This window comes from Lytechinus variegatus, chromosome 1 (assembly GCF_018143015.1).
Source record: "Lytechinus variegatus isolate NC3 chromosome 1, Lvar_3.0, whole genome shotgun sequence".
NCBI lineage: Eukaryota > Metazoa > Echinodermata > Echinoidea > Temnopleuroida > Toxopneustidae > Lytechinus > Lytechinus variegatus.
In genome coordinates, this window is record NC_054740.1 from 52,139,331 (window position 1) to 52,162,782 (window position 23,452).

At 37.9% G+C, this 23,452-nt stretch overlaps 1 protein-coding gene across 1 annotated transcript; it reads right to left on the reverse strand.

Moving 5' to 3' along the window:
- Positions 1 to 6,935: 6,935 nt before the first annotated feature.
- On the reverse strand, positions 6,936 to 14,530 carry LOC121406468 (alpha-N-acetylneuraminide alpha-2,8-sialyltransferase-like). The gene is made up of 3 exons (XM_041597479.1): positions 14,456 to 14,530; positions 11,798 to 12,400; positions 6,936 to 7,475 (listed from the first exon to the last, which is right to left on the reverse strand). The coding sequence occupies exons 1-3, from the start codon at positions 14,458 to 14,460 to the stop codon at positions 7,223 to 7,225; spliced, it is 861 nt and encodes a 286-aa protein (XP_041453413.1). The 5' UTR covers positions 14,461 to 14,530; the 3' UTR covers positions 6,936 to 7,222.
- Between the last annotated feature and the right edge of the window lie 8,922 nt (positions 14,531 to 23,452).

The following is a 23,452-nucleotide window of genomic DNA, read 5'->3' on the forward strand; positions in this document are numbered from 1 at the left end:
TCATTTCTACTTACAGTTTGATGTCTGTGACCGTGAAAGGCAGGAAATAATCAGGACGGCCTCATTTGTCAGCAGTGAAGTTCTTGATGCTTTGAAAAGGAAAATTTGCCCTAAATTCAAGTCTAAAAATTTAAATTTTCCAACAGCATTTCTGAACCAATATTGACTCCTCGGTCCTCCCTGTTTTGCTTCTGAGCCAGATATAGTGAAGCCTAAGGTGCTTTGTAATACTCCGTTCACTATGTCGTCCGATCCTTTATTTATTTTTTTTTTATTATTTTTTTTTAAAAACAATTTCACACCTAGTTACCAATAATGCATATAGCATTTCCATTTTATTTGAAAGCAGGATAAAAGAGCATTGCAGATTAAATACCTTGCTCACGGGCATAGGTGCTGCAGCCGGGGATCGAACCCCGGACTCTTTCATGTAAAGCCAGGCGCCTTAGACCACTCGGCCACGGCACCTCCTTAATGAACCACACGATCATTACGATAACCCTTTCGTATCTGATCGCGAAAATTTGTATTTATTTATTTGAACATATTTAGACAGGCACAAAAGATCAGCATAAAACTGTTTCTCATCAATGACCTGCTGAAAACATTGAGAACAACCAAAATTATCTTATCATGTTTGAAAATAAAGTCAAAATCTGAGTCAAAGATAACAATGCTTCGTAACATAAATAAACAATATTTTACCTAAATGATAATATGAATGAAACTGAAATATTCAAGTTATCAAAAGGGAACAGTTACTAATTATGAAACTACTAATAGTATAATTTATTTACGGATAAAATGAACTCTAAAATGAGAGCAATGAATTACATTATGCTTATGGCGTTGAGTGAAACGATGACAAAAAGGTATCAACGTGTGTCTAACACTATAAGATATCAGAGGGCTAAGATCATTACAATGATAAGAATGTGACATCAATATAAAAGAGGAATTAGGGAATTGTGTATTTTGAACCATTCAAAAAAAGTTCTACGGTTAATACGATTGCCACGACCGATATGATACGACCCGATACGATCCACTACGATTACTCCACGATTAAAACCACCTTTTCAATATTAGGCAACCCATCCTATGCAAAAAAAAATGTGCGATGGAGCACAGTCCCATGCCTTCATTCTGCAGGGGATACTCATAGTGTAGGGAGAAGGTTGAATACTCAACAATCATGTTGTGGTTATTGAATTCTAAAACTTAACCAAGGTTATGATTTTGAATTTTCAAAGAATGATTTTGTATAAAACCACCAAGTAGGCCTATCGGAAAATAGCTGAACAAAATTTCATGCCGTTAGATGAAGGTCAGAGGTCATTTTGAGGTCAATAAACTTATATTAACTTGATTAGCTTTACCAAAAGTAAAGATTATTAATGTTCAAAGGTAATAAATTGTTAGTCTATATATTAGGTTGAAGTGGTATATAAGTATTAACAGGTATCGGATTCGGAATATTTGTTGAGTATACTTTAAGGTTACTGGGTCTAGGTAAATGGTCATTTTAGATAAAAACTAAACTTGGATCAGAATGATATTTTGTTCATTATTTTAAGAATACTTACAATCAAATGAAACTTGTACGAGATTGCTGTTTGGTACCAATATATAATGACAATGTTAATCATATTGTGAAGCACTTGTAGTTCGAATTCTTTTTTTTTCCTCAGTCAAGATAATGTATGGGCCACAGGTAAGAAACGAATAATTGGAAGAAAAAATACATATCAAGACGATAACTCCCGGGAGGAGGGAAGTAACAGAAGAATGAGATTAAATGTGAAGTCACAATAATGTATTATATGTATGTAGGTAGGTATTTAAAACAATGTACCATAGAGCAAGAATTGTACATTGTCAGGTTTCAGCCAAGAACTTCAACAAAAGACAATTATAGGTCACTAAAATATACTTGTAAACAGCTATACATTTCCCTTTTTATTCAGTGACTTATCTTATGGAACATTATACATTATATCACGTTGAACACATTACATCCAATCAATCCAATATTACACATCACATATTAAATTGGTTGTACACCGAATATCAAGTTAATTGCATATCAGATCAGTCAGGTATCCCATCCAAATAACAAATATCAAATTGATCAATGTATAGAAAAATAACAAGGATAAAATTAATCAAATTTCACTATATTCAATTGTCAAAGATTAATAATGCCTACTTGCATAGAGTTCGGTCATGATGTCCAAGATAACGTGGTCTTGAAGAACGAAAGGTTGACCTTCCGGTTTGAAAGACTGGCTCATGCAGGAGTGAGCGACTGTCAATGTCGGTTTCCAAACTTAAAGGTCAAGTCCAACCCAGAAAAATGTGGATTTGAATTAATAGAGGAAATCAAACTAGCATAATGCTGAAAATTTCATCAAAATCGGATTTAAAATAAGAAAGTTATGATATTATAAAGCTCCGCTTATTTCCCACAAAACAGTCACGGTTTATACACGTACACACATCTCAGTGACATGCAAATGAGTCTTACTATTCCTTTTGTTTTTTTATTGTTTGAATTATACAATATTTCATGTTTGGTAGATTTGACAATGAGGGCCAACTTGACTGAATCATAATGCTAATTCCACATGTCAGGTAGAATTAATCTTTGTTTCACTTGATAATGAGGAGCCTATTTCATGTATTCATCTAATCATGTAAAATACAAAAGAAATAGTGAGTGGATGACAGCATCAGTTTCCCATTTGCATACCGACCAGGATGTGCACATAACCTTTTTTGTGAAATTAAGCGAAACTTAAAAATGACGTAATTTTTTCAGCGTTCAATGCTTGTTGAATTTTTATCTCTTTATTCAAATCAACTTTTTGTTGATGTAAACTTGTCCTTTAAACGGCAACATGGATCATGATTGAGACGTGGATATGATAGGAAACGAAGTGTGTGTTCAATGTATGGAAGCTTAAAAGTGCCACCGAGATGTTGAGATAATTATCTTGGGAAGTCGACATCTTGATAGCAAAAGATCAGATGACGAGTTCTTGGATCTCATCATGTTGACATCTTGTAAAAGAGATGGTGAGATGACAAGATACCGGATCTCATCATGTCAACATCTTTTAGAAGAGATGATGAGATGACAAGATCCCGGATCTCATCATGTCAACATCTTTTAGAAGAGATGACAAGATCCCGGATCTCATCATATCAACATCTTCATGATCTTGTAGAAGAGATGATGAGATGACAAGATCCCGGATCTCATCATGTCAACATCTTGTAGAATAGATGATCAGATGACAAGATCCAGGATCTCATCATGTCAACATCTTTTAGAAGAGATGACAAGATCCCGGATCTCGTCATGTCGACATCTTTTAGAAGAAATGGTCAGATGACAAGATCTTCGATCCATGATCATGTCATCTAATCATCTCTTCTTAAATATGTAGACATGACGAGTTACGAGATCATGCATGACATCTGATCATCTCTTCCACTGGATGTAGACATGACGAGATCCAACATCTTGTCATCTGATCATCTCTTCTACAAGATGTCAACATGATGAGATCCGGGATCTTGTCATCTGATCATCTCTTCTACAAGATGTCAACATGATGAGATCCGGTATCTTGTCATCTCATCATCTCTTCTACAAGATGTCAACATGATGAGATCCGGGATCTTGTCATCTCATCATCTCTTCTACAAGATGTCAACATGATGAGATCCGGGATCTTGTCATCTCATCATCTCTTCTACAAGATGTCAACATGATGAGATCCGGGATCTTGTCATCTCATCATCTCTTCTTAAAGATGTCGACATGATGAGATCCGGGATCTCGTCATCTTATATTTTGCTATCAAGATGTCGGCTTCCCGAGATAATTATCTCAACATCTCAGTGGCACTTTTAAGCTTCCATATCAATGTCCTCTATTCCCGGTCGTATAAAAGCAAACGTCTTTCAAATCATGATTCGAATAAACATTTGTAGGTCGATTTTCTAACTTAAACAGCAACATGTATCATGAGTGAAAACTCAATTCCAAAACACCGAACACAAACACGATCAGCGGTGCACCGTTTAGTGTCGAAAATATGTAAAGTGTATTATGTCGATCGTCTTTGAATTTCCCGCTTTCGTTAGTGCAGCTAGCTTTAGTGCTCAGTTTGACCCATCACACGAACGGTCAGTTCTGGCCCGGTTCAAGCATTTGGACATTGAACACACATACTTTGTTTCTGATTATATCCATGTTGCCGTTTAAATTTGGAAACCGACATAATTATACACACAAATTGATTCAAAAGGAAGTAGGAAGAATTTAAGAAAGGGCCTCACAAAGGCGTCTCTGGTGTCAAGCCAAAAACGAATACGATACGATACTCTTAATAACAAGCTATCTGTAAATAACTACCAATGCTTCTAAAAAGCACTTAAAAACTTATATATATCTGATATTTTTCTAAGACCACGACTCTGAACAGCAGACTCAGAGAATTTCAATTTAAAATATTACACAATTTACTATACACAAAAATATTTATATTTATTTAAAATGACAACAGATGATTTATGTTCATTCTGCAGTAAAGAAGAAGAAACATAATTATGATCATATATTCTTTTCATGTGATAAAATAAAAACTATATGGAAAGAATGCGGGAACATGCTTCAACTCCCTATCATTACAAATATAGATTTAAAAAGGTGTACACGTAGGCGTAGAAGGGTCAACTAAAGGAGCGGCTCAATTATTAAATCACATAATAATCCTCATGAAGTATATGATTTTAAAAAATAGTAGAAACACAAAAGATCCACCGACCCTTAACCATATTAAGGAAAAAATACAAGAAGATAGACTTGAAGAAAGAAAACTAGCTGAACAGAGAGGTCTATTAACAAACCATTTCAGAAAATGGGACAAGTTTATTTTCTAGGGATGCTGGGGCTAAGAAAGTTCAAGCATACAGTTAATTAAACACTCTAAATGCGAGGGAGATGGTCTGGTCCTACGGTCGCACTCCTCTTGGAGGGGTTCGGGCGGTCTTTTTGGGGTGCATTGTGGTTCCTTGTGGAGTGAAAATTAAAAAATAAATAAAAAATAAATATAATGCTGTTCGCTCCAGAGGGACCTATGGCGCGCTCTCGGGGATATGGATCCCGCTTTTGGAGTGACCAGTCTCTTATCTCTCTCTGAGAGGGGTGTGTTTGGGGGCCGGGCAGGCTCTTTTGCATTTGGAGTGAAGATTCAGGTGCACAAGTTAGATCATGCTTGTGGCTCAGAATGTAGACTGAAATGGAGGGTAGCTGGGGCTGAGGGTAGGGAAGCAGGCCGCGCTTCCTGGGCTTGGATGGGATGTGGGGGGGGGGGCAGTTGGGATGGGAGGGCTTTTTACTTCGTTTAATCATTCAGTTCAATTGCGTCGCTATAAATTCTTTTGTTATATCTATGTTGTTCTTGATGACTCGAATGTTATATTCTGTATTTTTTTTTGTGTGTACAATTCTTTTTTGTATTATGAATAATTATTTATTTGATTTTGTGAACAGTGTTTTGTGAATATAATATTGTATGTATGATTTTCAACTGAATGATTCAATAAATACTACTTCTAAAAAAAATGCTTGCAATGTACCAGCCGGGTCTACCAGTAAGAATTCCTTTTACAAGTCTCAGTATTTAAAATGATACAACAGGATATAAATTCTCATACCACAATAATGATAGAAAGCAGATAGATATTTTACCCACTACAAATTAAAAGTACAAATTAAAAGAAACCAGTGAAAGATTACAATATTCAGAATACATATTTCAAAACGGGATTTGGTATCTTTGCTCTATCATCTAATTACATTGGAAGAAAATCCCGGGGGCACTTCCATTGACGAGTGGATACCATGCGCGACCATTGGGTCTCGAAAAGCACCCGTAACACGTATTTTCCATATACTGAAATGCACCCCTTAACAAGTATTGGCGTGTAAAACCATACCCTTAACAAGTATTGGAAACATAACGTTACTCTTGGCAAGTATTCCCTGAAACGAACACCTAAACAAGTAAAACGAGTCATGTCACGGGTCCATCGGTCGTCGGTTTTACCTTTACACATCATTTGGTTTCCTACTGCCCCACCTTCCACAACTCTCGTAGTGTTGGGGAAAAAAGACATCCTTTATAAAACATTTTAATTTTTTTTTTATCATCCCCGTAAATTTGACCCTGAACACGTAGCTATCCTAGCGAAATATATACTTTTTTTTCATTATTTTTGTGTTTTTGACACCCTTATCACGTTACGTACGCAAAGTGCCCTATCTTGAAAAAGACATCCTTTTTACGTGTTTTCGGTCGCGCATGGTATCCACTCGTCAATGTAAGTGCCCCCCCGGGAAGAAAATATATAAAGCATAATTCAACTTAAAACTTGACTTGTGTGAATGCAGACCAAAATCAAGACAAAGGTCCTATAGCTCTCTCCAAAAGTCAAAGGCACAGTGCTTGCCCAATCTACACAGCAACCCTTCACACCATGGGCCTTTTCACACGTGAATCTTGGATCATCATCAATATTGATTGCAATTCGTCTTCAGAATCATTGAACCTTTCACACGCTCACTCGAAAACTAATTTGAATTCGAATTCCCTAGCGAAGGCGGTATGTTTCCTTGGTGACTTGTCAATCAAAGCACTGCATCGCAAATAAAAACTTCGATGAGTGCAAGGCAATTGTATTATCTACGGAAGATCTTATTCAATGAATCCGATTTTGATGAAATTTTTTTAGCATTATGCATGTCTGATTTTCTCTATTTTATTCAAATCAACATTTTTCTCAGACGGACTTGACCTTTAAACTTAAATACCCCATAATCGATGTCAAAGTAATGCTTTGTTATCCATATATAGTGGGATAATTATTTGTTGATTTTTTTACTTATTTACTTATCAATTTACGTTAGTATTATGAATATTCAGGCGTGAGGTAGAACAGATCGATAGCAATTCCCATTCAGTGTGATCACTCAAGCCATTATTTTTTTATCATTATTGATTTCATATTTCATGCTGTGCAAGTTTGTTTTAACTTGTACACACATCCACACACACAACCTCAATCTGTCACGCACAACCACTCACTCATGTAAATCCATGAAAAGTATAATGTTGCAACTGGCAAAACAATTATTAAATATGTACAGTCATCTGCAACTATTGACAAGACTTATTGCTCCGGTTCGGTTTAACCGAAGGAAGGTTTTGTACTCGTTTGGCATGTAATGCGGATTCGTAGTGTAATTTATCTTGCGCTGATCATAGTAATGGTGACGAAGAGTCCGGTTATTCGAATCCTGATAAAATGGATAGAATCCGAACATGTGTATCTCGTGGCAGAACTGGGTAGCGGCCGAGTAGATCGCCAAACCGGTTGACGGAAATCCAACTTTGAATGCTCTGAGAGGCAAAAGACATACAGAAAATATATTTCAGATTAATAAACTGATTGATCACTTTATAAATTGGTATGATGATGACGAGCCCCCGACCTTTCTGTTCTGAGGCGGACGCTATATCACTGAGCCACCGTGCCCGACTTTAATAATAATACTGAAATAAAAATGATAATATCAGTCATCATCATCACCCTAATTATGATAAATGACAATACAATGTATTTCAATTTTTTTTTCAATTCTTTTATCTAATTTCCATTCAAAACATAATACAAAGTAATATAAAGAAATACAAATCAAGTACAATTTTACAGAAGGGCATTCTTACTCCGTAAAACAAACAAACAAAAAAACCCAGTATAATATAGTATTAGGTTATTGTAGTGAAAACAATGTATTAAGTTATTGTAGTGAAAACAATAACACCGTTGAACATTAAAATACATATGATCATTTGACATGTTGGAAGTGTTGAAGAATCACAATAAACAATGACATTTCCATACCAGCGAGCCATTTTACTTTATAAATACTCAAATTCGCGATTCTCTACGATAGCAAAGGCTTTATTTTGCTTCTCATCGATCTTTATTAATCAGTGGCGTACCGTGGGCCACGGCATGGGGGGCACCAGCTAACATTTTGAGTTATACTTAGTGAGCACGATCAGTTGCCAGGTATACTGACATATAATAGAGACATTTTTAGGGATAAAAAAAAACTAATGTGAGAACGAAGTGCGAGCTGAATTTTTATAATTCAGACCTAAAAAGGGACATTATAAGCAAATTTTTATAATCATGATACGTACCCTGTCTCGTTTAACGAACAATGCGATCTCGAAGCGCGAGCTGAAATTCTTGTTATATTGGCCCCAAACGGGCATTTTAAGGTCTGTATTTTAGGAATCCATAAAGAGGAAACATATTTAGTGCGAGTGACAAGCGCTTGCTGATTTTGTTAGAATTACATCTAAACACATAAAGCACTTTTTGTAGTCATTGTAATAATGGTTATCATACACATCTCACTAATCAAAATTACAAGCGCGAAGCACGAGCTGAAAATTTAGGAAATTCAGACCTGCATGAAGAGAGGCATTCTAAGGATTGTTTGTAGGAATTCACTAGCCAAATTATGCGAGCGCGAATTGCGAGCTAATATTTTTTGTTATTCAGATCAGAAAATGGAACATTTTAAGGACTGATTTTAACAATTCATGAAGAGCAGAAATATCTCACCAATGCACTAATGCAAAATTAAGCACAGACAGGAAATGTTTATATTACGATCTTAAAATGGGGCAATCACTTTAAGTATGAAAAAAAACATGTCACTACATTAAACAATAATAACTCGAAGTGCGAGAAAATATATTTCGGTGTATATTGACTTGAAAACAGTGGCGTAGCTACGGGGGGGGGGGGGGGCTGGGGGGCATGTGCGAGATTTGGTGTGCCCCCCCCGAAAAAATTTGGCAGAGCAAAAAAAAGGAAAAAGAAGAAAAGAACAAGTGGAATGCCTCTGGCGGTCTCACCTGCATCACGCGATTCAATATAGCAGCCGTGATGATTTTGAAAACTACTACAACTCACACAAGATGTTCAGCGATACTTGGTTACTCTTATTTCCACGTTTTATGAACTAGACCAATACACTTACAGAGATATGATGGTAATTCAACAAATACCCCCAACGTGGCCAAAGTTCATTGACCTTACATGACCTTTGACCTTGATCATGTGACCTGAAACTCGCACAGGATGTTCAGTGATACTTCGTTACTCTTATGTCCAAGTTTCACGAGTCAGATCCATAAACTTTCAAAGTTATGATGGTAATTCAACAGATACCTCCATTATGGCCAAAGTTCATTGACCTTTGACCTTGGTCATGTGACCTAATATGTGCACAGGATGTTCAGTGATACTTGATTACTCTTATGTCCAAGTTTTATGGACTAGACCAACACACTTTCAAAGTTATGATGGTAATTCAACAAATACCCCAATTTGGCCAAAGTTCATTGACCCTAAATGACCTTTGACCTTGATCATGTGACCTAAAAATGGCACAGGATGTTCAGTAATACTTGATTACTATTATGCCAAGTTTCATGAATCAGATCCATAAACTTTCAAAGTTATGATGGTAATTCACCAGATACCCCCAATTCGGCCAAAGTTCAATGACCCTAAATGACCTTTGACCTTAGTCATGTGACGTGAAACTCATGCAGGATGTTCAGTGATACTTGATTAACCTTATGTATAAGTTTCATGAACTGATTCTATATATTTTCTAAGTTATGATGACATTTCAAAAACTTAACCTCAGGTTAAGATTTGGTGTGTAAGATTGTGTAAGATTATGCTAAGAATTACCATTTTCTAAGTAAGAATGTAAAAAAAAATTGTGCGCGCTTCGCGCTCGCATTATTGAAATATATACCGTCTTTGTGGGTATACTGTAAGCAGTCCTTAACAGGTTCCTTTTCGATAATGCTAGAACAGTTAATAAAAAAAATCGGCTCGGGCTTAGCGTTCGCAGTAACCATCTACTTACATACGAATCTTGTTCAGGATCACACATAACATTGCCCAGAATATTAAATTTTCAGGACGAAATACATTAAAGTAAAAAAAAATCCTTTTTACAAGGCTTACGAGATTAGTTCATGTTTATGTTGTTTTATAAGAATAAAAATAACAAGTGACTGATCGGGGAAAATATAAGTGAAGATAATTTCAGGCCCTGTCCCCTATTGGCGAAAGTCGGATCCGCCCTTGTGACACATACACACACACCGGAAAAATGTTGCCCCCCCCCCTGAAAAAGCAAGGACCCCCCAGTGCTCCCAGAAAAAAAATCCTAGCTACGCCACTGCTTGAAAACGGGAGGTTTTAGTACAACGGGGTTATAACTCTCGTTTAACAGACAATGCGAGCACCAGGAACAATGAAGACAAAGGCCCTGAGCAAATAATGTTTCATAAAGCTAAGAATAAAAGAAAAAAATGTTTTTAGGTAATATAACACTGCATAATTATGATATAATATAACATTACAATGAATAATATCTTTTTTCTTTCCCACTACGTTTCTTTTCCTTTCTTCCTCTTTTTCTCCGTTTTTTTTTGGGGGGGGGGGGGCACCTGCCCCCTATGCCTCCCCGTAGCTACGCAATTGATATAAATGATAGGACATCATCATATGTGAAAGGGGTTGAGATTACATGCGTTTTTAAATGTATACAATGTTTATTACTTTATTCATTTCGAAATAACGAATTGGAACGTTTTAAAACGATCTGTACAGAGAAAATAACATGTAAAGTATTTCCTGCTTAAATTGGTGAAGCGTACAAATAAGGAAACTGCTTTCGACCAAGTTTCATCTTTTATTTCGGGTGCAAATTTTTGCCATTGAATGTGCATTGGGATGCTATATTTATACAATACCATCTTTTCCTAAAGCCTAAATATATCTATATTCTTTGCTCAAATTGCATGAAACTGACTTTTTTCTGGGGGTGGTGTAGTAGTTTTATTTTTAGCTATTAGCTTCCATTGGTGTAATAATAATGATAATAACATTCCGCTTTTATACAGTGGGTATAAAGAAAGCCGGGACAGTTCGGATCACACTGATCGCGTTTACACAGCATAAAATTGCCGTGTTGAGCACGGCTCGCGTGTCGAACCCCCGAGCCGTGTCACTGTGTAAACACGGTAAGTGTGTGCGCAGCGCTTTGTCACCGAACAGAAAAGGCGCTACATCAAATGACCTTTGGACTGGATTGAAACTGCCCGAGAATACGTCTTCTGAGGTTTGCTTCTACGAAGTGTTGCACCAGACAGAACTCGAACTGTCAAACCCAACATGATTTTTCAAAAAGTAAAAATCTATAGAACTATGCACACTAAATATATTTCCTCGCACTTCGATTTATCATTGCTTTATGTAGTGACATTTGCTTCTTTTTCATGACTTCTTAAAGTGATTGCCCCATTTCAAGATCTAAATATAAAACGTTTCCTGTTCGTGCTTACGTTTGCATTTGTGGTTTGGTGAGATATGTCTACTCTTCATGAATTCCTAAAATTAGTCCTTAAGAATGTCCCTTTTTCTCATCTGAACATAAAAAAATTTCAGCTCGCGCTTCGCGCTCGCATTATTTGATCAGCGAGAATATGAGTATCTGTTTAATGGCACTGTCCTCAAAACGTCGTGATACATGGCAACTGATTTTGGCTGGTGCCCCCTCCCAATGCCGTGACCCAAGGTACGCCACTGCCTATAGTTGAACAATCTTTCAACATACTTGCTTGCAGGTCCCATGAGGCTTCTCGGGCTGTAAGCAAAATAGATGTCAATGTTGTATTTCGGTTTGAGTACACCTAGCATTCTCTTGATAGCGGCAATGTTTCCAATCTTTTTGAAGTACCAAATAGTGGTCCCGTTAGCTCTCTTCAATCTATTAATCAGGTCATCGCAATCGATAGGTTTTCTGGGAGTCCCGTACTTCTTTTCCCGCTCTTTTAGACAACGTTGGTCCTTGACACTGCACTTCGCTTCAGGTGGGTAATGGGTGTCCGTACAAGATATCAATCTCTCAAGCTGGTCCACGTTGACAGAAACTAAATTTACTTTAGACCCAACGTCACGTTTGAATTCACCTCCGCAAGGAGCTAGGTTCATACGGATGACGAATGTGAACTTGTCGATGACGTCACCACATCGACTGTCCAATAGGATGCCCGAGTTGCCGACCAGGGCGCACTGATATTGTTTTGAAATGGTATGTGTTTGGTCGCGAGCTTTCAGTTCCTTTTCTGTGCGTGAAAAAGTTATTTTCCTCCATGGTATATCTGATCGGAAAACTTGTACTGCTTCCCACCGCTTCACGTAAACAGAAACATTCCGTCTGTTGTGTTGAAAAAAAGAGGGAAACAAACTGACAATTCATTTAAAAAATCACTACCTGTAGAGAAATCATTTCAAATAATACCAAAGTTTTTTTCAATAATCTTATAAAATTGGAGGGATTATTATACACTTCTATTTCTTTTACCTATTTTTGCCATTTTGTCTTTTTCTGACATATTTGCTTTTTTTACAGTGAGACACATCATTCAGTTTTTGTTGCCTATCTTTTTAAAAATTTATTTCCGCCAAAATAAACCTTCATTTTTTTTAATGTTTTGCAACCTATAGTTTAAACAGCATATAAAGCTAAGCTTTTTTCATTGAGAGGGGGTAGGAACACTCTAAAAATCAAGGATTTAAAATAAATCAAGATCGGCTATATGGATAGTGACCAGACGATCGAGTGTTGGAATTGTCTTTAAACTTTATGATTAACTTTCAAATATTCGGTTGGTCACGATTCACAGCCGATCTGGATTTATTTTAAATCCTTGTTATTTGGAGTGTACTGTTTAAAAGGATGGCACAGGCTGCAAATATTTTATATCGAAATCAATATAGTAAAATTATCAGTGCAAAATGCTGAAAATTTCATCAAAATCTGCTCAAAAATAGTGAAGTTATTGAATTTTAAAGTTTAGCAATATATTGTGAAAACAGTTATACATGTATGCACGTCATGAATATTCATTAGATGGGCTGATGATGTCGCTTTCCTACTTTCCTTCTACTTATGCTATTACATGAAATCATAATTATTTCATATTTTTCGTACATGTTCTCCTTTGTAATGAAATAGATTGCAGCAATGAATATCTAATGCATTAAATAAATTATCAATCAAATGTTTCAGTTCTTGGTAGAAAAAAAATTAATAAACCAAGTTTAATAGAATAAAGTACAAAAGAACAAGTTGGGATATGACATCATCAAGTTGCTCATTGAATATTCATGAAGACATGCCTAAAGCTGTTTCACCGAAATAATGCAAAATTCAAAATACCATTACTTTGTTATTCTTTGTCCAATTTGTATCATTTTTTTCACTGTCTTGTTTGTCTGATTTTCGTTCTGTTTAAATCGTATCATTTTCAGCCCGGAGCATCCCTTTATTTCTGGCTTGATTTGTCCCGTATTCCTCCTAAATGGAGAGCTTTATGATGTTACGATGTTGGAAATTACCGTCATTCTTTATTTATTGTTTTAGGTAGCAGAAGCGTAATAAATCTTCTTATGCGAAATTATGTTCTCATTTGTCTTAAGGTGGAGCTGGGTTATCAGATCTTAGCAAGGTGCACATGGCTCTCCTGTGGAAGCGGGGGTGCTGAAGCACCCTTATTATTTTACTTGGAGGTGCTGCGTCTATTAGTCTCCAAAGGAAGCACCCCAGATATCCTGATATGTGGGTAAAAATGGGGAAAAATGCAACTAAAAGGACATCCATTATTGCACTCTTAAGTTTTCTCGGAAGCAATTTGACCCCCTTTGTCGTAGTAAAACCCTCCTTTTTCCTTTTTTTTTTGCTTTTCAAATTTCTCGGGAGCAATTTGATTTCCATGTTTTCTTGTATTAAAACACTTTTTTTATTTTTTGCTTTTCAAATTTACATCAGCACCCCCAGTAAACAATAGTTCCCAGGGCCCTGAAGATGCAACTATAAAACGATTAATTTGATGTACTTGCATAATTATGTCTCTGCCGTAACAAGAGTATTTCCGTAATACCTAACCCACTTTTAATTGATCACCTTTTCCTTTCAAGTTTATTAGTATAATTTCTGAATCTGTTTAATGTTCGAGATTACTATTGTGAATCTATTTCAATAATTAATGCTTGCATTGAAGGGTGCACTCTAAAAAATAAAGTGCTAATTCAGCTCTTAAAGAGCGTGTATGGTGACTGCACTTCGGAGTGCTGATTTTCCTCGTTCAAATTTGAACTAGACAAATCAGCACTCCGAAGTGCAGTCACTATACATTCTCTTTAAGAGCTGAATTAGCACTTCATTTTTTAGAGTGTGGCATATGCCAAGATGTAGAAATCTATAACTTACTGCATTTCCTGTATGTAACTTCTGTTGAATCTTCGGCGGTCTTCGTAGCCGTAAGAAAAAGCTGGATGGAGATTGACTTGTTTTGGTAAAGGAATGAAAGGCAAATTAAAAAAAAAAACACACACATTATGAGTAACGTAGATTCGAATCAGTGATATGTGAATATTCCGTTACGCTATCATAGCTGCAATGATTGTATTTATTATATTGTAGTGTTTTAACGTCTCCAAAGTCAATACTGTTGCGTTGTATTGTAAACGGAGACGTTATATTCGATGACGTGACGTCACGTTCATGGTTTACAGCTTCTGAATCGGGGGGGGGGGGACATGAAAGGACCTGTGTTTTTTTGGAAAATCTTGAATTTAACAACCTTTTCATCAAAATGTACAAATTCCTTCAAATTTGGGAAAATCACCGTAGTTCAAGCAAGTGGCCTTGTTATTGTCAAAACGCATTCCCGTTGACTTATAAGAGACAAACATAAAGATTTGAGTTCGAGCCTGTTCTAAATTGTTTATTACATTTGGCAGAAAGATTTCGGATCTATTTCAACAAAAAACTTGTTGAATATAGGCCTATTTGTTGGTATAGACTTCACCATCCAAGATTAAGTAAACGGAAATTAATTTTCTAGCTCTAGTTTCGCCTGAACTACTTCGAGAGAGAACTAATCACTTTTCCTGTTGGTCTATTAATCTGTTACAAAAATAATTATAGTTTTTGTTGAAATTGCTGCCATTTCTTTATTTCTGAATCAATCATGTTCATACATGGTATGATCCTAAATACTCTAGCCAAATTGGGGTAAAGTTCATTAAACAAAGAAACACATGGCATTTCGCAAATAATTTTGAGTTCTGAAAAAAAAAACGATTCATGAACATAGGCGGTGCCAACACCGCCTGCTGTAGAATAATTCCTACCATGGAGGCATAGAGCTATGTTCCTGCTGTTACAAATAATAGAGTACAGGACTGCAAAAGCTGAGTCACTATCCAGATTAGTCTAGATTCTATCCGTTGGTGTGTTGTTTTTTTCTCTCCTCCCTCCCCCCCCCCCCCCTCATCCTCCTCCGGTCAGCGCGCTATCGCGATCAATGGGGATAGTGGCGCTGCAGGAGGAGGAGCGGAAAGAAATAACAATGTACAGCAACGGCAACGGATAGAATCTAGATAAGTTTCAGATATGAAAACGTGTCAAATGTAAAATTTAATGAGTTCAGGCAGATGGAATGCTATGTATATAATTGAATAGGATAAAAGAATAGTTCTGTTTGTCTCATACTTAAGTATGATTATGAAGTAGCCATTTGATCATTAGCGTACCTACATGTAAGGGGGGCATGGGGCAGACTGCCCCCCCCCCCGACGAGTCGCAAGCAAAAAAAAGGAAGCAAAAAAGGGGAAAGAATAAAGAAAAGAGGAAAAAGGAAAGAGAGAAAAAAGGGGGAGGGGAAAAAGAAGAAAGAGTTTAAGAGAAAGGGAAAACAAAAACTGGACTGCAGACTGTCAGAAAATAAGATAAACTGTCGGGCACACGGGGCTGTTCCAACTGATTCGGTTTTTTAGTTCCACCATCTTTGTTGGTAAATGTGAATCAAACTGTACACTTTTATCGGTAAATTGTGATTTTTTCGCAATTGGACTATTAGAGCTCTCTGTACCGATAGTGACGACGGACTTGGTTGACCAGGGACAGGAAAAATGTAGAGAATAGCTTTTAGGTATATTATCATAACAGTAAAAATTTTGCTCGCGCTACGAACGAAAAGTTGGATACCTAAGATAAATGTCTAGTTTTCAGGTTGAAATATAAAAAAAATTTCAGCTCGCAATTCGCGCACGCGTTATTGATTAGTTAGATACCAATATTCCTTCACGGTTACAAAAAGTGTTTATTATATCCAATTCTTAGGCCGGAATATAAAAAAATTCAGATCGCGCTTCGTGCTCACATACAAATGTTAAGATATATCCATCCCGTCATAGTTAAATGAAATGCTCAGAATGTCCGGTTTTCAGGTCGATATATAAAAAATCAAAATATATATAAAAAAATATATTAGAAACCAGTTTGTTCACAATTACAGAAATTGCTTAGAATATCAAGTTCTCATAGTTAGTTTCGGTCATGTACGTTCATTTGGTTTACGTAGCAGACGATGCTAGCCTGCTAGTATATAGTATAATAACGCAGACCCTATTGTAAATCAAAATCAATTCCGGACTCGATATTTGCTTCCTCAAAATGTAGCTATATCGTAAATATTAGAAGGCAAAGCTTTATTGTACAAGAACATTGTTACTTTCAACATTAAATGCGTTAATTTAGTTTGTTTGGACTGTATTAATTTTTTCAAATGAAAAGGGTCTAGGAACGGAGACTATCATACGTTAGTCACGTGACGATTACACAGAGATATGCCATGTTCTGTCTGCTCGATCTCAAGTTTTGGGGGAAAATGAGATGTAACCATTATACCAGTCATAAAGTATTATACATCAAGCTGTAGGTAATCTATTTAGCATTGAGATGACAATCAATCTGGACCTTATTTTACCCTTAGGGATACCCCAGTGAGAAAACGAAGATGCCAATGTCTCGAAAATAAGGGTGGTTTCAGACCGTTTGCCATAGAAAGAGTTGTGAACATGGACACTTTTGGTGTGGAATTTCGGACACGCGACTAACCATTATAAGGTTGGAAATTCAAAAATTTCAGTTAGAAACCAATTTGGTTACGAAAATTGCTTAGAATATTCAGTTCTTAAGTCGGAATATCAACAGTTTTAGTTCGCTCTTCGCGCCCGCACGACTGTTAAGACACCCACCCCGTAAAAGTGCTTAGAATGTCTAGTGTCCAGTTAGGAATATCAAAATTTTTAGCTCGCACTTCGCGCTCACATGATTTATTAAGGAAAATACCCATCCCAACCCAAATCAAGCGCACAAAATGTATCGTTTTAGGTCTAAATTTTCAGAAAAAAAGACTAAATGATAATTGAAAAAAATGTTCGCTCGCTTCGCTTTCTCGAAAATTAAAAACTGTTGATATTTGGGCAACGATTATCAGCCCCCTTAAAAATATGTGCGTATACGTCCAAGCCTATATCCCCCCGACGAAATGTGCCAGGTACGCCACTGCATTTGATGAAACCTCAAAGACAATATTTAATTATTTTTTGTTAAACAAACACGAGAGCCCTGCCTCATGCATTACCAGGGGGAATCCTCAGTTGTTTTCCATCAGTCACTTCGAGTTTCGCGGAGTTTGGGCCTGTTAGAAACAATACTCCCTCTTGGTGGTGGGCCAGCAGTGCAAAGCACCAACTTCCCCACTGGTAAAAGAAAAAAATGAAGGAAAGAACGAAAGAAAAGGGAAGAAGACAGAAATAAACGACAAGAAAGAGCTGCTTAAAGGACAAGTCCACCCCAACAAAAACTTGATTTGAATAAAAAGAGAAAAATTCAACAAGCATAACACTGAAAACTTCATCAAAATCGGATGTAAAATAAGAAAGTTATGGCATTTTAAAGTTTCGCTTCATTTCACAAAACAGTTATATGCACATCTCGGTCGATATGCAAATGAGGGAACTGATGACATCACTCACTCACTATTTCTTTTGTATTTTATTATATGAAATATTTTGATTTTTCGTCATTGTCATGTGAAATGAAGTTTCATTCCTCCCTGAACAAGTGGAATTCCATTATTTTAACATTTTGTGCTTCAAGCAAGGAGGTCCTAATCATCAAATGTGTAAAGAGTGAGTGACATCATGGACTCTCTCATTTGGATGCAACTGGCTGTTCATATAACTATTTTGTTAAAAATAAGCGAAACTTTGAAATGTCATAACTTTCGTATTTTATATCCGATTTTGATGAAATTTTAAGCATTGTGCTTGTCTGATTTTTCTCTATTGATTCAAATCAACATTTTTCTGAGGTAGACTTGATCTTTAATTGCTGGTCACCCTCTTCCTTTGGACAAATACATGGTCCAAATCCAAGCAGAACCCTTCTCTGCTGCCTCAGCCCTACAAGCATGCTTATTTTCTCTATTTGAGAAACCCAACTCCCGAAACCACCTAGACAATGATTTTGCTATGAACCCACGACACCCTACCTCAAAGGGAAGCAAAACACCGTCCAACCCTTGCCTGTACACTCTGCCACAAGTTCAGAATATCTTGTGAGCTTGCGCTCAAAGGCATAGTCAAAATTATCCTCCCAAGGGACGGTCAACTCTGCAAGAACTATTACCTATGCAGAGAGTCAGTAATCATCACATGTAGCGGGATCCTCCTTTTTCCGTCCAGGTCTACACTCGCCAGCCAATCACGAGCTGAGGACAAGATGCTGGGCCTAGAAGACCTTGCCCTTGATCTCGGCTTCGGCCCCCTCCTTCACGAAATCAATAGGCCTATGAGGCATACCCGCGTTCGTAACACTCTTCCCAGAATTATGAGATGTCACCCTTTTGCAACCGCCTCTTCAACAACCTTTAAAATCATGGGTATGCCTCCAAGTATACATCCCACAACACAGGCTAACCTCGCAGGCACTTGGTATGCTGGAGGGTACCTCTCCCTCCACAAGCACTACACTTACCAGGTTCGTTATGCCACTTGCTAAGGTTAACAAGCGTAGGCAACAGATCGTAGGTCGGGCGAACAACGAAGGAGATTTGAAGTGGCTCCATCTGCCATAGTACAGACCATATCAATCTCCCACTTTGTCCATGAGCCCTGCTGGGCCTGGCCAACCGCTGTGGCACATCTCTTCTCCTCCCCAATCTCTCTGATCTCCTGCATGATGAGGTCGCGCCGCTCCAGGGATAAAGCTGCTGACAACCTCTTGGTTGAAGTCCAGCCCAGGCACAAACGATTTGTTAGGGCAGCACCAACAATCTCTTTGTGCTTCAACCTCGATTCAGCATCTTCCACTGCCTTATCAGCATGCCACTTCATCCCCGATTCCCCCCCCCCTTTCCGGGGGGGGGGGGGGCACTTCCATTGACGAGTGGATACCATGCGCGACCATGGGGTCTCGAAAAGCATCCTAAACACGTATTTTCCATATTCTGGAAATGCACCCCTTAACAAGTATTGGAAGCAAAACGATACTCTTGGCAAGTATATTCCCTTAATTGAACCTCAACAAGTATAGCGGTATTTCAATAATGTTATGTCACGGACGACGTCCGTCGTCGGTACCTACATCATGCCGGGGCTTACTACAGCCCCACTCCCCGCACCTCGTGCAAATCGTACTCTAAACACGAAGTGTTGACTCTTGATCTTGGGGCAAAAAGTGCATCCTTTATAAAACATTTTAGTCTTGATTTTTTTTTATAATCTCGTAAATTTGACCTTAAACAAGTAGATTTCTTAGTGAAAATAGATACCTTTTGCCATTATTTTAGTGTTTTTTACACCCTTATTATATACGTCCAAGCCTACTACCCCCCCCCTGACGAAATGTGCCAGGTACGCCACTGCATTTGATGAAACCTCAAAGACAATGTTTAATTATTTTTTGTTAAACAAACACGAGAACGCTGCTTAAAGTATTACCAGGGGGAATCCTCAGTTGTTTTCCATCAGTCACTTCGAGTTTCGTGGAGTTTCGGCCTGTTAGAAACAATACTCCCTCTTGGTGGTGGGCCAGCAGTGCAAAGCACCAACTTCCCCACTGGTAAAAGAAAAAAATGAAGGAAAGAACGAAAGAAAAGGGAAGAAGACATAAATAAACGACAAGAAAGAGCTGCTTAAAGGACTAATCCACCCCAACAAAAACTTGATTTGAATAAAAAGAGATAAATTCAACAAGCATAACACTGAAAACTTCATCAAAATCGGATGTAAAATAAGAAAGTTATGGCATTTTAAAGTTTCGCTTCATTTCACAAAACAGTTATATGCACATCTCGGTCGATATGCAAATGAGGGAACTGATGACATCACTCACTCACTATTTCTTTTGTATTTTATTATATGAAATATTTTGATTTTTCGTCATTGTCATGTGAAATGAAGTTTCATTCCTCCCTGAACAAGTGGAATTCCATTATTTTAACATTTTGTGCTTCAAGCAAGGAGGTCCTAATCATCAAATGTGTAAAGAGTGAGTGACATCATCGACTCTCTCATTTGGATGCAACTGGCTGTTCATATAACTATTTTGTTAAAAATAAGCGAAACTTTGAAATGTCATAACTTTCGTATTTTATATCCGATTTTGATGAAATTTTAAGCATTGTGCTTGTCTGATTTTTCTCTATTGATTCAAATCAACATTTTTCTGAGGTAGACTTGACCTTTAATTGCTGGTCACCCTCTTCCTTTGGACAAATACATGGTCCAAATCCAAGCAGAACCCTTCTCTGCTGCCTCAGCCCTACAAGCATGCTTATTCTCTCTATTTGAGAAACCCAACTCCCGAAACCACCTAGACAATGATTTTGCTATGAACCCACGACACCCTACCTCAAAGGGAAGCAAAACACCGTCCAACCCTTGCCTGTACACTCTGCCACAAGTTCAGAATATCTTGTGAGCTTGCGCTCAAAGGCATAGTCAAAATTATCCTCCCAAGGGACGGTCAACTCTGCAAGAACTATTACCTATGCAGAGAGTCAGTAATCATCACATGTAGCGGGATCCTCCTTTTTCCGTCCAGGTCTACTCTCGCCTGCCAATCACGAGTTGAGGACAAGATGCTGGGCCTAGTAGACCTTGCCCTTGATCTCGGCTTAGCCCCCTCCTTCACAAAATCAATATGGGGCATACCCGCGTTCGCAACACCCTTCCCAGAATTATGAGATGTCACCCTTTTGCAACCGCCTCTTCAACAACCTTCAAAATCAAGGGTATGCCTCCAAGTATACATCCCACAACACAGGCTAACCTCGCAGGCACTTGGTATGCTGGAGGGTACCTCTCCCTCCACAAGCACTACACTTATCAGGTTCGTTATGCCTCTTGCTAAGGTTAACAAGCGTAGGCAACAGATCGTAGGTCGGGCGAACAACGAAGGAGATTTGAAGTGGCTCCATCTGCCATAGTACAGACCATATCAATCTCCCACTTTGTCCATGAGCCCTGCTGGGCCTGGCCAACCGCTGTGGCCCATCTCTTCTCCTCAATCTCTCTGATCTCCTGCATGATGAGGTCGCGCCGCTCCAGGGATAAAGCTGCTGACAACCTCTTGGTTGAAGTCCAGCCCAGGCACAAACGATTTTTTAGGGCAGCACCAACCATCTCCTTGTGCTTCAACCTCGATTCAGCCTCTTCCACTGCCTTATCAGCATGCCACTTCCTCCCCGATTCCCCCCCCCCGGGAAGGGGGGGGGGCACTTCCATTGACGAGTGGATACCATGCGCGACTATGGGGTCTCGAAAAGCATCCTAAACACGTATTTTCCATATTCTGAAAATGCACCCCTTAACAAGTATTGGAAGCAAAACGATACTCTTGGCAAGTATATTCCTTTAAAATTGAACCTCAACAAGTATAGCGGTATTTCAATTGTTATGTCACGGACGGCGTCCGTCGTCGGTACCATGGACCTACCACTCTGACTAGGTCCATGTCGGTACCTACATCATGCCGGGGTTTACTACAGCCCCACTCCCCACACCTCGCGCAAATCGTACTCTAAACACGAAGTGTTGACTCTTGGGGCAAAAAGTGCATCCTTTATAACATTTTAGTCTTGATTTTTTTTATAATCTCGTAAATTTGACCTGAAACAAGTAGCTTTCTTATAGTGAAAATAGATACCCTTTTCCATTATTTTAGTGTTTTTACACCCTTATTACGTTACGTATGTAACGTGCCCTATCTTGAAAAAAAACACACATCGTTTTTACGTGTGTTTTTTTTTTGGGGGGGGGGTTGCGCATGGTATCCACTCGTCAATGGTGCCCCCCGGGCCGATTTCACATCAGGCTGGTAATCTCTAATGACAGGATCGCTAGAATCACGAAGAATCATAAAATATCTTGCTTTCGTCACCTTGACTTCTTCAACCAATGACTTGACGGAGATGTTCAACTTTGTCTCACTACTGCGGAGAGCAACGTTGGTCTGAGAATTTGGAACACCCTGCTACCTCTTAGCATAGACATTGATCTTACGCTCCATGGCTTCAACATGAGACAATCCTATTTCATACACAGTTAATGGCCACATGATGCGTGGCATCAAGGGAGGCCACATTTATCAATTGACTTCAGACTTTTCCTGTGTCCTTAATTCAATTTTCAACCAATTGACTGTTCAAAGATTCTACGGTACTTGAACAATTTGAATTCAAATAGTAACTTTGATATCCTTGACTTTGATTCAAAATTATTGAAATAAGCTTCCCCTTTTATTGCCCAATCCTTATGTGATATCTTTAACACTAGTTTGATACGGATTGTACCTGCTGACTAGAAAATTGCACGTACGACACCAATTTTCAAAGGTAAGGGTTCAAAAGACGAAAAACCTAATTACCGACCAAACTCAGTCGTTTGTCACGTCCCCCAAATCATAAAAAGGAAATACAATCACAACCACTATTATACCTTCAAAAGCATGACATGATTAACGTTGATCAATACGCATTTTTTCCGAACCATCAACAATAACGTGCCTGCATCGTGTCTTAGATGATTTTTATGATACATTGAATATGAAAGAAACAGTTGCTGCATGATTTCTAGACATCTCAAAGTGTTTTGATCGTGTAGTAGATCATGTTCTTTCTCTATCCAAACTCGAAAAATATGGAATTATCATTAATATGCTCACTTGGTTAAAAAACTATTTGAATGACAGAAAGCAAGCTGTATTTTCCAAAGGAAAATTATCTAATATTAAAAAGCTTTCTATTGGAGTACCGCAGGGCAGTGTTCTGGCCACCATCCTGTTCTTGATGTTTGTTAATGATACATCTGAATAGATTGCTAAAGATACTTGCAGCAGTTTTGCTGGTGA

Bases quoted from the DNA above. Each gene is read 5' to 3' on its own strand.
- LOC121406468 (XM_041597479.1), bottom strand. The intron at 7,476-11,797 runs GTATGTTGAAAG...TTTGCCTCTCAG, and splicing joins CTCATGGGACCTGCAAGCAA to AGCATTCAAAGTTGGATTTC.